General features: G+C 43.4%; 1 protein-coding gene across 2 annotated transcripts in view; it reads left to right on the forward strand.

The window, feature by feature from the left end:
• Window positions 1–13,242, forward strand: part of LOC126150178 (androgen-dependent TFPI-regulating protein-like) — a 286,309-nt gene that overhangs the window by 102,264 nt on the left and 170,803 nt on the right. The window contains exon 1 of one of the 2 annotated variants that reach the window (XM_049915858.1): window positions 5,383–5,634. The exons of the other annotated variant lie outside the window; for it this stretch is intronic. Coding sequence (XP_049771815.1) covers window positions 5,416–5,634 — 219 coding nt within the window. The 5' untranslated portion in view covers window positions 5,383–5,415. Of the gene's footprint in view, window positions 1–5,382; window positions 5,635–13,242 lie in introns of those variants that run through there. 2 annotated transcript variants of the gene reach the window in all.

Below are 13,242 nucleotides of genomic sequence, written 5' to 3' on the forward strand. Positions count from 1 at the left end.
TCTCCATCTCAGAGTAGCAATCCCAACCTATGTCCTCAATAATTTGACGGATATATTCCAGTCTCTATAATCTCTGTCTTCATCTACAGTTTTTATCTTCTACAGCTCCGTGTAGTAACATCTAAGTTATTCCGTGATATCTCAACTGACGTCTAAAAGTCCTGTCTCTTCATCTCGTCAGTCTTGTCTGTATATTACTTTTCTCCGATTCTACGGAGAACCTCCTCATTGCACATCTTAACCGTCCAGTTAATTTCCAACATTCTTCAGTAGCACCACATCTCAAATGCTTGGATTGTCTTCTGTTTCGATTTTCCCACAGTCCATATTTCACTATCATACAATACTGTGCTTCAAACCAACATCCTATTCTATTCCAGTCTTGAACCTTCCTTTTATTTCCATCATTGCTTCTTCGATGGATAGACTGAACAGCAGAGGCCATAGACTGCATTCCTGTCTCATACACTTCTTAATCCGAACACTACGTTCTAGGTTTCCCACTTTTAATGTCCCCTCTTAGTCCCTGTACATACTGTATATTAAGAGTCTTTTCCTACAGCCTAACCCTATTTGCCTCAGAGTTTCGAACATATTGCACCATTTTACATTGTCGAAGCCCTTTTCCACGTCAACAAATCCTATGAACGTGTCTTGATTTTTTTTCAATCTTGTTTCCATTATTAACCGCAACATCGGAACTGATTTTACCTTTCTTGAAGCGAAACTGATTGTGGTCTAGTACATAGTCAGTTTTCTTTCCTGACTACGTAATCGGGTACAACTCCAGGGCCGATTAATTGCACATTTCAGCCGGCCGCTGTCACCGAGCGGTTGTAGGCGCCTTAATCCGGAACCACGCGGCTGCTACGGTCGCAGGTTCGAATCCTGCCTCGGGCATGGATGTGTGTGATGTCCTTAGGTTAGTTAGGTTTAAGTAGTTCTAAGTCTAGGGGACTGATGACCTCAGGTGTTAAGTCCCATATTGCTTATAAGCCATTTGAACCATTTGTATTGCACATATCACCTGTAAACAGAAACTGCAGTCTTACGTATCTGTACCACCCGACCACGATATTTTAGCACTCGGTCTGTCATGGCCGTTGTCGGAAAAACGCGGTGACATTACAATAAACAAGTACTGTGGTGATCAGGGAAAACGCATTGCACTGTGAATGATTTTAAGAAAGCTGTGCATACTCTATTAAGTGTTTCAGCGTGTTCTCGTGAAAGAACACGATACAAACTCACGATAAGCCTACCTTAGCGCCCTCATTCCCAATTGCAATAATATTGTGGTCGACATATACATCAGGACTGGCTTGGCAGTGTACATATCACGTCATCTGCATAGCGTTAGTGGAGTCTCTTGTCCCCACACGCGGATGAAGTACATCTGGTGTAGTTTGCTTACCTTGAAATATTAGTAACTACATTAGCAACCGCACAACCACATTCATAATCATACAGGCTATTGCAACATTCAAACAAATCCTCGTAGGCTCTCGCAATCCACTGAAAAAGTTGTTCGGTGCTCAAATGTTACTGAGTTCGTAGAGGAAAACTAGCTTCTTTCGAACAAACAGCGTGGATTGAGGAAAACTCACTTGAGTGAAACTCATGCTGCTATATCAATAAAAGAACAGTAGACGCAGGTGAGCAAGTACATTTCGTGTAGCTATATCCTCGTAAGGTTTCGTCGCTGTATCTCATCGCCGCCTGTGAAGCAAGGTACGAACACCTTCGCGAGTACAGTGTGTCCCAGGAGGAATACTTAATATTAAGGGTATCATGGGGAAGATCATTTGAAGCAAGAAACTTTATACGAATTAGTCCTTGTTCCGAATTGTTTCCTAGATAGAATACATTTAACGTTCAGTGTTATTTATCACGTCCGGTAGAATGCGGAAGGGGACCGTCGTGCTGGAAGTGCGTTGCAGTCCGCGTGACCAAAGGAATGCCCTCCAACAAACGATTTTTTTTTTAAAAAAAGCAAGTAATGCTGTCCCATCATTCACTCTTCTAAAATGACTAGCCCAAAAAAAAAGTACATTAAATGTGTTCCATCTCGGAAACCATTCGGAATAGGTGCAACCTGTATATGACTGACTCGAGGAATGCTTTACTGGCAGAACCAAGTACGTTATACTGGACGAAGAAAGATGGACTGAGACGAAAGTACAATCAGGTGTGTCTAAAGTAAGGTTAACAGGATCGATAATGCTCTAAATACAAATAAATGGTCTAAGAGATAGAAACAGCGGATTTATACTGTTGTCTATGAACTGTGGCTATAAAATAACGAGACTATTGCGGCCGGCCGGGGTGGCCGAGCGGTTTTAGGCGCTACAGTCTGGAGCCGCGCGACCGCTACGGTCGAAGGTTCGAATCCTACCTCGGGTATGGATGTGAGTGATGTCCTTAGGTTAGTTAGGTTTAAGTAGTTCTAAGTTCTAGGGGACTGATGACCACTGCAGTTGAGTCCCATAGTGCTCAGAGCCATTTGAACCATTTTTTGAGACTATTGCTGTAAAAATTTTATTTCAGAAACATGCACATTTAGTTATTGTCACCCTCAATATACGCCCCTCCGCTATTCCTACAACGCTCCGTGAGAATTTTCCATTGATGACAACAGTGAAATATTGCTCTGTGAGCTCCTTGACAACGCCTACTGCTTTTTCTTTCATCGCTGCAACGGTCTGATATCTTGTTCTTATTAACGCGTGTTTGACCTTGGGAATAGATGAGTCACATTGTGCTAGATTAGGCGAATAAGTTGGCTGGTGAAAAACTGCATTGCTGTCCTTCACTAGGGACCTCTTAAGCGACAACGCGATATGAACAGGTGCGTTGTCTTGATGCAGAACTCCTGACTTGTCCTTCCACAATTCGGTTTTTTTTTCTTATTTTCTCATGGAGTTGAGCAAGACTCTAAAGGTAGTAAAGTTGATCAATAGTTTTACCTTCAAGAATCCAGTGAAGATACACAATTCTGCGCATATAAAGAAAGTAATCAGCGCTTTTGACTCTTAATTGGCTCATTCGAGGTTTTTTCGCTCTCGGTGAAGTTCTTTGGTGAAGGAATTTCGGAAGGCTGTGATTAATAACCCTGCTTTAGCAGCAGAGTCATCGATAGTACTTCCATTGCTATCGTGCAGAGAAGGCACCGGTTTTGTCTTGCCGCTAGCATACTTTACATACGACCAGAGGTATCTTTGGATTTTCTACCAGGTTTCGAAACAAAGTTTCGTTGTGGAAACTATTATAATCATCTCGCTCTGATGACTGCGCTAAATATCGAGCTTCAGTAAAATATCACCAATCTTGGGAATTTTGCCTTCGTTTAAATTTGGCATGTTTTTTTCGTTGCTTCTGGAACAGTGTTCCGGCCTGTTTTGTGTGCCGTAAGGAATCAGCTCTGTCGTTTGTTAATTTAATTGGTATAAATCTCTCAATTGCTGACGATACTCTCTTTGATATCAAGCCACATGTGGTCTACATGTATATTGTTAATTTGGAAGGAGTGCAGATAGTCTCCCAGGAAGGCGTCAAGCGAATTTTTACCTGCTTTTTTTCCGTTCTGTATCGCCGTGAAAGTGTGTATCATGACAGAAACATTCGGTGTGTTCCTGTTCTGAGGCAATTTAATACACTACTGGCCATTAAAATTGCTACACCACGAAGATGCCGTCCTACAGACGCGAAATTTAACCGACAGGAAGAAGATGCTGTGATACGAAATGATTAGCTTTTCAGAGCATTCACACAAGGTTGGCGCCGGTTGTGACACCTACAACGTGCTGACATGAGGAAAATTTCCAACCGATTTCTCATACACAAACAGCAGTTGACCGGCGTTGCCTGGTGAAACGTTGTTGTGATGCCACGTGTAACGAGGAGAAATGCGTACCATCACGTTTCCGACTTTGATAAAGGTCGGATTGTAGCCTATCGCGATTGCGTTTTATCGTATCACGACAGTGCTGCTCGGGTTGGTCGAGATCCAGTGACTGTAAGCAGAATATGGAATCGGTGGATTCAGGAGGGTAATACGGAACGCCGTGCTGGATCCCAACGGCCTCGTATCACTAGCAGTCGAGATGACAGGCATCTTATCCGCCGGTTCTGTTTGCAAAGAATGGCTCTGAGCGCTATGGGACTTAACATCTTAGGTCATCAGTCCCCTAGAACTTAGAACTACTTAAACCTAACTAACATAAACAAATCACACACATCCATGCCCGAGGCAGGTTTCGAACCTGCGACCGTAGCAGTCACGCGGTTCCGGACTGAAGCGCCTTGAACCGCATGGCCACCGCCGCCGGCTTCTGTTTCCAACATCATGATGGTCGGACCCGTGTTTGGTGACATCGCAGTGAACGCAGATTGGAAGCGTGTATTCGTCATCGCCGCACTGGCGCATCACCCGGCGTTATGGTATGGGGTGCCATAGGTTACACGTCTCGGTCACCTCTTGTTCGCATTGACGGCACTCTGAACACTGGACGTTACATTTCAGATATGTTACGAGTCGTGGCTCTACCCTTCATTCGATCCCTGCTAAACCCTACATTTCAGCAGGATAATGCACAACCGCATGTTACAGGTCCTGTACGGATACAGAAAATGTTCGACTGCTGCCCTGGCCAGCACATTATCCAGATCTCTCACCAATTGAAAACGTCTGGTCAGTGGTGGTCGAGCAACTGGCTCGTCACAATACGTGACACTACTCTTGATGAAGTGAGGTATCGTGTTGAAGCTGCATGGGCAGCTGTACCTGTACACGCCATCCAAGCTCTGTTTGACTGAATGCCCCGGCGTATCAAGGCCGTTATTACGGCCAGAGGTGGTTTTTCTGATTTCTCAGGATCTATGCACCCAAATTGCGAGAAAATGTAATCACATGTCAGTTCTAGTCTAATATATTTGTCCAATGAATACCCGTTTATCATCTGCATTTCTTCTTGGTGCAGCAATTTTAATGGCCAGTAGTATAGTAAGGCATCTGTCACACAAGGAATGACGCCGTCACAGCAAAAATCAAGACCCGGAATTTCAACTTCCCACTTCGCAGAAAACAAGTGCACGTAAGACTGAAATGTCTTTTCTGAGGGTTTCCGAAATGCTTGTGCGTCGCGATTGCACAGGAAGACATACATACCCCCTCGGCTCATCTGCTGCTCGTATCGCAGTGTATACAGTCGTCTGGAGGGTACAGCCTTTCGCAGTGCTCGTCTGTCGTCGGCCCAGACGTGACTCAGTTGTAAACTCGGGTCACGGTGACGTGGGCGCAGACTTTGCTTCGGCTTCGCAACAGTTATCACCCGCAAGTGGGCAGCGGCCGTAGCCAGCAGCCAGCACTGTACGTCAGAGTGGCGGGCCGCCCTAGCCTCGGTCTTCGTGTCCCATATGGCCTCCTCCAGTGTCCGCCACAGCAGCACTCCATACTGGCCACCTTCCACCATGAAACTGTGCGGGGAATTCGCCTTCCACTTCGTCGTAGCCGCCTACGCCGTATGGCTCCAGGTTCGCATGGTCCTGCTGATGCTGCAGATGCAGGGAGACGGTCTACGGTTCTACTCCTTCACGGCCTGCTACACCATCGAGTACGCCTCTATGTGGCCCCAGGTACAGGATCGCTCTCACTCCTACTTTGAACCTGCGTAATCTATTCCAGGTCTCGACAAGCGCTATCGGTCGAGATGAGCAATTATATGCATCAATTTTTGCAGACCGCGCGCAGGCCAGGACGTGCCTGACCGGCTTGGACATGTTCCAGACGGTGACGCAACGCCTTGCCGTCAAGGGTATAAAAGGCGTAGCGACTCCTTTCTCATTACAGTAGATGCTACGTCTGTTGGCGGGAAAACTAACTTTGTTAATACCTTACTGGCTATCTGAAATTTGCTTGAGTATTGTATATCTAAAGAGCCGTTTGCACAAGGTAACTTCACACATATACGAGGGCTGTTCAGAAAGTAAGCTCCGATTGATCGCGAAATGGGAACCACAGTGAAAATTAGAAATGTTTTATTTTTAACAGTTAGCTACACCATCCAGCTACTTCTCTACGTAGTTGCCGTTCTGACTAAGACATTTGTCGTAGCGTTGTACCAACTTTCCAATACCCTCATCATAAAAGACAGCCGCCAGTGCTTTCCGCCAATTCTCTACGCTGGCCTACAGCTCGTTTTCTGTGCCAAAATGTTGTATTCATAGCCAGCGGTTCATGTGAGCAGAAATGAAACGCAGGGGGAGTCAATTACGGGCTGTATTGTGGGTAGTCAAACATTTCCAATTGAAAACGATGCAGGAGCATCTTCATTGCCCCTTCATAATGCGGCTGAGAATATTGCCTTGTAGAAGAAACTGCACGACAGTTATGTAATGTTGGCTGTATAGCTTCAGGCGAAATTTCTCACCAGGTCCTCGTACTTGGCGGGAGACACTATTCTCTAGACAACTTTACGCGATCACTGTGAGCTCAGAAATGAGAGGAGTGACGTGATGCTATCTAGGGTCATACTAGAGACACTGCCCAACACACCTGTGCAAAGCTTTATCGGATTATCATAGTCGTTTCCATTTCGCGATCAATCGGAGCTTACTTTCTGAACAGCCCTCGTACATGCGTATTTAAAATTGAAAGAACCTAAGCTTTTAACCGAAGTACGAAGTGGTCTGGAGTTTATGTTTGGTAGTATAAATAGAGTTTTTGACGTGCAAAAGTGTAGGAGTAGGAAGACAGCTTTGATTTATATAACGAAATATGATTCCCAGCCTATGTCAAATTGTAACGATTCTGCTTTGTCTTTTAACGTTCGAGTCCGTAGATGGGCTGAACGTGCTAATTTTATTGATTACACAGATCCGTTTCTAGTTAATAACTGGTCTCGTATTCGATTTATCGAAAAATATTTTGAATCATTTCAGGCGAACAACCAATTAACAGAAGTCGAGTAAGGGAAACATGGACTGATTAAATGAAAATAGTGATCCTCTGCCGCAAAGAATGGAATCTGTAAACAAACAAAAATTGCTAGAATTTAAATGTGATTTCAGCCTATCATTTTTGGCACTTACTGATATCTCAGAAAATTAATGTGAATATAAGAATAATAAACTAGATATACCGGCAAAGACAAGATGTTTAATGTGGGGTCGGAATATTTGCACGGAGTGACATTTGCACGGAGCCTGAGGCTCTTGTGGGGTTAACCGGCTTTTCACAGCAGCAAGCACGTCAAAGAAGTATAGCAGTCCATGTGAGGTGTTCGTGCGAACTGGCTCGCGCTCACACCACAGCAGTGAACAACCATGTATCGCTTCAGCATGGAAAATTTATTTTTAAGATTGTTGTATTAATAACATCTGAGAATGAAATTCTTTTTAATATGTTGATGATGAAGAGAATGGAGGGCAGCTGAGCAGGAAACATGATATTTCTTACGACTGTTGCAACCTATGTTGACTGCCGCTTTAGGACGAAATTCGGATTGACAAATTTCTATTTCGTTTCTTTCAACGCCAAGCATGAAAGCACAGAACATCAGTGAATATTACTTGTTTTGCTTTTCCCTAAATGATCACCGTCTGTTACCACTTTTCGAGTACTGTCAGTTCGAAGACAGTCTCTCAAGTTGAAAACTGCCAGCGAGCGTCTGTGGGTGGATTTCGTTCTCTTCATTGCGTAAAAATCAGCATGTGCATGTAAGTCTAAACATCGGAATAATCGTAGCTACCGACTTGTAAAATGGTGAAAATTTACTTTGGGTAAACAGAAGTCTAACAGACTAAAAGAAATGGCTCTGAGCACTACGGGACTTAACATCTGACGTCATCAGTCCCCTAGACTTAGAACTACTTAAACCTAACTAACCTAAGGACATCACACATATCCATGCTCGAGGCAGGATTCGAACCTGCGACCGTACCAGCAGCGTGGTTCCGGACTGAAGAGCCTAGAACCGCTCGGCCATTTGAACTGTTTTTGAACCGTCAAATTTTCATACATCCCTATCATTGTGGGAATATTCTACGGCCGTCGCTGCTTTTCCCTTCCCGACTTCCAGCTCCTGTCTCGCCAGTCCCTCTCCTGAGGATATCGGATCATGAACACCTTTGTATCAATTTGTAGCTCGTCGTCATTCAAGCTTCTCTGTGAGAACGAAGTTCTATACAATTTTCGGCCCTGAAGAGAGTTGGTAGCATTGTACCACCTTGGTGCAATCTTGAAGAACTTTGAAATTCTTTAATGAAAAATAGCCTGGTCAACCTGGTTGAGGGTTGGGGCATTGATCCTACTCCCTGACAGTAATAATAACTTACAAAATTTCCGCCGCGCGGGATTAGCCGTGCGGTCTAGGGCACTGCAGTCATGGACTGTGCGGCTGGTCCCGGCGGAGGTTCGAGTCCTCCCTCGGGCATGGGTGAGTGTGTTTGTCCTTAGGATAATTTAGGTTAAGTAGTGTGTAAGCTTAGGGACTGATGACCTTCGCAGTTAAGTCCCATAAGATTTCACACACATTTGAACAATGGAACAAAATTTCCCACTGTAGTCAATGTCAATTCCGACAAACATATATTTTTTTTCTATTTTGAAGCTCAGTGTGTTGACAAGGGAACGTGTTCAGTGGTAGTTAGTGCTAATTTCATTTTATACGAGGATAGACCTGTTATTTATAGCAGCTCACTCAACAAAACCCTCACTTTTTACTTTCTTTCGTTTTACCTCAATTTGATACTCTTTGGACAGAAGAGACATTAATTATGAAGGTGTTATTACGATATCGAGATAAATGAATTTGTTCATCTTCACTCAGCTACATCATTTTATCAAAATTATTTAATTAAATTGCTACTAACAGGAATTAGATGATAAATAAAAGTTGTTGATATCCATTTGGTTAGAATTAAATAGGGCAACGGTCTTGCGCAGTGGATACACCGGTTCCCGCGAGATCTGCGAAGTTAAGCGTTGTCGGGCGTGGTCGGCACTTGGATGGGTGACCATCCGGGCCGCCATGAGATGTTGCCATTTTTCGGGGTGCACTCAGCCTCGTGATGCTAATTGAGGACCTACTCAACCAATTAGTAGCGGCTTCGGTCAAGAATACCATCATAACGACCGGGTGGTGTGCTGACCCCACGCCCCTCCTATCCGCATCCTCCACTGAGGATGACACGGCGGTCGGATGGTCCCGGTAGGCCACTCGTGGCCTGAAGACGGAGTGCTAAGAATTAAATACGAATTGTAAATATTCTTCATCATCCTTTAAAGGGCTTAATCGTAGGGTTCTGGGCAGCTCGTCAGCTCGCCAATCTAATAAGGATCCTTTCCTTGTTAGGATTTAATTCAAGCCAGTCAACAAACAACAGCCACCAATGTAACGATTTTCAGTTCATCTCCAAAAGTGCAGCTATGAAGTAAAGCAAACAAATCTCGATGGAGCAATTAATAATTTTCATTTTGCAGTCAGTAACATATCGTATTAAGTATATGTAAATAACTAAACAGAATAGCTTACCAGATTACGCAGCACATTGAGAAGAAAATTTAGAAAAAAAAATTGAGTATAGAAACTTATTAAAATTTTAATTCCAGTGCCTATAACGGCTTCCTTGGATGAACAAAAAAATTGATTAAGTAAAAATATAATGAAATGAAACGAGTTTTTAAGGTGGCTACCCGAATCGACGGCCAAAACAGGTAAAAACAGTAATGAATAGTTTCCTGTAAAAAAAACTGTGAAAGCTTACGTGTGTTGGGTGTGTGTGTGAGAGAGAGAGAGAGAGGGAGAGAGAGAGAGAGAGAAAGAGAGAGAGAGAAGGCCGGAGCGAAGGGCGGGGGGGGGGAGAGGGGGGGGAGAAAGAGAGAGAAAATTTTAATGGTCGTATCTTTACTGCATACGTAAAGAAATTGTATGTCTGGGTCACTTTGATCTTGATGATACTCAAGAAAAAGATAATAAACAGGAGTAAATTGGCATCAGCTGTTCGTTTATTATACTTCTAAAGAATTTCAGTGATCTCTCGATTTGGGTAACCAGCAATTGCTTCATTTCGGATTTGGAAGATTCTGGTTCGAAATTCAGACCGGTCATAGAGAACGTTTGCACGTTGTAAGCAAACCTACACTATCTCACAATAAGTCTAAAACCTGTAACGACAAATCGTGTTCGAATTGTGTGTTCGTAAGGCCTGTCTGAAATTAGTTTTGATGCTACTAAGTGCTCCACATAAACACTAGAAACACTAGTATTCTTTCTTCAATACTCACCACAAATTCTTTTTCCTTGCTTTTAGAAAACCTCTGCTAGTTCGATGTCTGTCGATTCATTGCTTACCAGATGATAAAAAAAAAATTCAAAATATCGAGGGAGTCACCAGTACCACACTGGGAGGAGCATAAACATGTCTATCTTTCCGCAGCTATAATTATTAAGGGTTGCTATCAGTCCGCAGCTCGTGGTCGTGCGGTAGCGTTCTCTCTTCCCGCGCCCGGGTTCCCGGGTTCGATTCCCGGCGGGGTCAGTGATTTTCTCTGCTTCGTGATGACTGGGTGTTGAGTGATGTCCTTAGGTTAGTTAGGTTTAAGTAGTTCTAAGTTCTAGGGGACTGATGACCATAGATGTTAAGTCCCATAGTGCTCAGAGACATTTCAACCATTTGGTTGCTATTAAGTAGAACAAGGGTACTTGCGGATACGGTAAGAACAAATATATTCATCTCTAAGAGATTAGATGATGAAATCTGAATGACAAAACAACTGAGGACGGCCATTAGAATCGTGCAGTTAAGTGTGTTTGCTTTGATTTCTGTGAAATGTTATCGACTGCAGTAGCGTGGGAGCTTGGCTAAATTTACGCACACTGACTTCTAGATTGAGCTTTTTTATGGTAACTGAGATATCTAGCAGGTTCTTGCCTTATCTCTTTTGATTTTAACCATGTTATATATAAGTGATAACCAGTGCTTTTTTTTCTAAAAAACAGTTTGAGGGTACTCCGACAATGGATACGATGCAGCGAAAATTACTTATAACTGAAGCATGGGATACCATCCGTCTGCTTTTAGCCATCGAACTACAAAAAAAATTGTATCGGACTCTTCAGTTGACTTGTCTTTAGTTATGGCTGCTGTAGTCTTCTCGCTCACAAAAAACTGCACTGGTATCGTTCGTATTGCAATTACCAACACGAAAAAATGAAATAAAAAAATTACGTCCATAAAATAAATCTTTGGCACTCTTCCAAGTTATCAACATGGTAAAAAAATTACTTTGTCGACGAAAAAGTTTAGGGGTACGCATCCCCCAGCGTCCCCCCAGAAAAACAGCCCTGGTGATAACGAACTTTATAGTTACCAATTTCATGGAAACCTTAAAAAGCAATTGATTAGTGGGAACCGATTTGATGAACGCACTGCAAACGCATTTGATAATCCTGTCAATCTTTACGCAGATTAGTCTAGTGCGATATTCGGCGTAGCGACGCGTGCTAACAGGTAAAGTAAAACACGAAAAATCACAGTACTGCAGCAGCGACTGACTAGCGCTGCTGCTTCGGGTTAAGTCAGCTCACGACGGCGCGGCGCACATCAGGTGGCGAGCTGGGCAAAGGCTGCTAGCGGAGTACTGGTAACTCTTAATGCTGTACAGTCTCCATTAATGTATATCGATAAAAAGAATTACGTACTAGACTAACTTAGCACAGATTATCGAGTGGGCACGTAAAATACCGCTTTAAAAATCATTTTTTGTTTGTTTTTTGTAACAGGGAACAATCTAATGCTTTGCGGTGTCACTGGACGTCGTCTGAAAGTCGTAATGACCAGTGTTTGCTTGGGATGACCCAACTGCACACTATCGTTGTTGTTGTTCAGCTCTTCAGTCCAGAGTCTATTTCAAGGCATCTCTCCATCATACTCTATCCTGTGCAAGCCTCTTCATCTCCGAATAACTACTGCAACCTACATTCCTCTGAGTCTGATTAGTGTATTCATCTCTTGGTCTCCCTCTACGACTTTTACCCTCCACGCTTCCCTCCGGTACTAAATCGGTGAGCCCTTGATGTCCTACCAACCGATCCCTTCTTCTAGTCAAGTTCTGCCACAAATTCCTCTCCTCCCCAGTTCTGCTCAGTACCTCCTCATTAGTTACGTAATCTACCCATCTAATCTTCAGCACCACATTTCGAAAGCAGTTAGAAAGCAATACCACAATTCGAAAGCTTCTATTCTCTTCTGGTCTAAACTGTTTATTGGCCATGTTTCACTTCCATACATGCCTACACTCCATACAAACACTGTCAGAAAAGGCTTCCTGACACTTAAATCTGTATTCAGTGTTAACAAATTTCTCTTCCTCAGAAACGCTTCCCTTGCCATAGCCACTCTACGTTTCATATTCCCTCTACTTCGACCATCATCAGTTACTTTGCTGCCCAAACAGCAAAACTCATCTACTACGGTACTTGAACTGTCTCATTTCCTAATCTAATTCCCTCAGTATCACCTGATTTAATTCGATTCCATTACCCTCGTTTTGCTTTTGTTGATGTTCATCTTATATCCTCCTTTCAAGTCACTCTCCGCTCCGTTCAGCTGCTCTTTCAGGTCCTTCGCCGTCTCTGACAGAATTACAACGTCGTCGCAAACCTCAAAGATTTTATTTCTTCTCCATGGATTTTAATACCTACTCCGAATTTTTCTTTTGTTTCCTTCACTGCTTGCTCAATATACAGATTGAATAACATCGGGGAGAGGCTACAGCCCAGTCTCACTCCCTTCCCAACCACTGCTTCCCTTTCGTGCCCTCCGACTCTTATAACTGTCGTCTGGTTCCTGTACAAATTGTAAATAGCCTTTAGCTCCCTCCATTTGCCTACTCTTAACCTATCTTCGAAGATAAGTCGTAGGGTCAGTATTGCCTCGCATGTTCCAACATTTCTACGGAATCCAAACTGATCTTCCCCGATGTCGACTTCTACCAGTTTTTCCATTCGTCTGTAAAGAATTCGTGTTAGTATTTTGCAACCGTGACTTATTAAACAGATAGTTCGGTAATTTTCACTCCTGTCAACACCTGCTTTCTTTGAGACTGGAATTATACTACTGTTCTCGAAGTCTGATGGTATTTCGCCTGTCTCATACATCGTGCTCACCAGATGGTAAAGTTTTGTCATGACTGGCTCTCCCAAGGCTATCAGTGTTTCAAATGGAATGTTGTCTACTCCC

The sequence above is a fragment of the Schistocerca cancellata genome, chromosome 2, assembly GCF_023864275.1.
Source record: "Schistocerca cancellata isolate TAMUIC-IGC-003103 chromosome 2, iqSchCanc2.1, whole genome shotgun sequence".
In the NCBI taxonomy this organism is placed as follows: domain Eukaryota; kingdom Metazoa; phylum Arthropoda; class Insecta; order Orthoptera; family Acrididae; genus Schistocerca; species Schistocerca cancellata.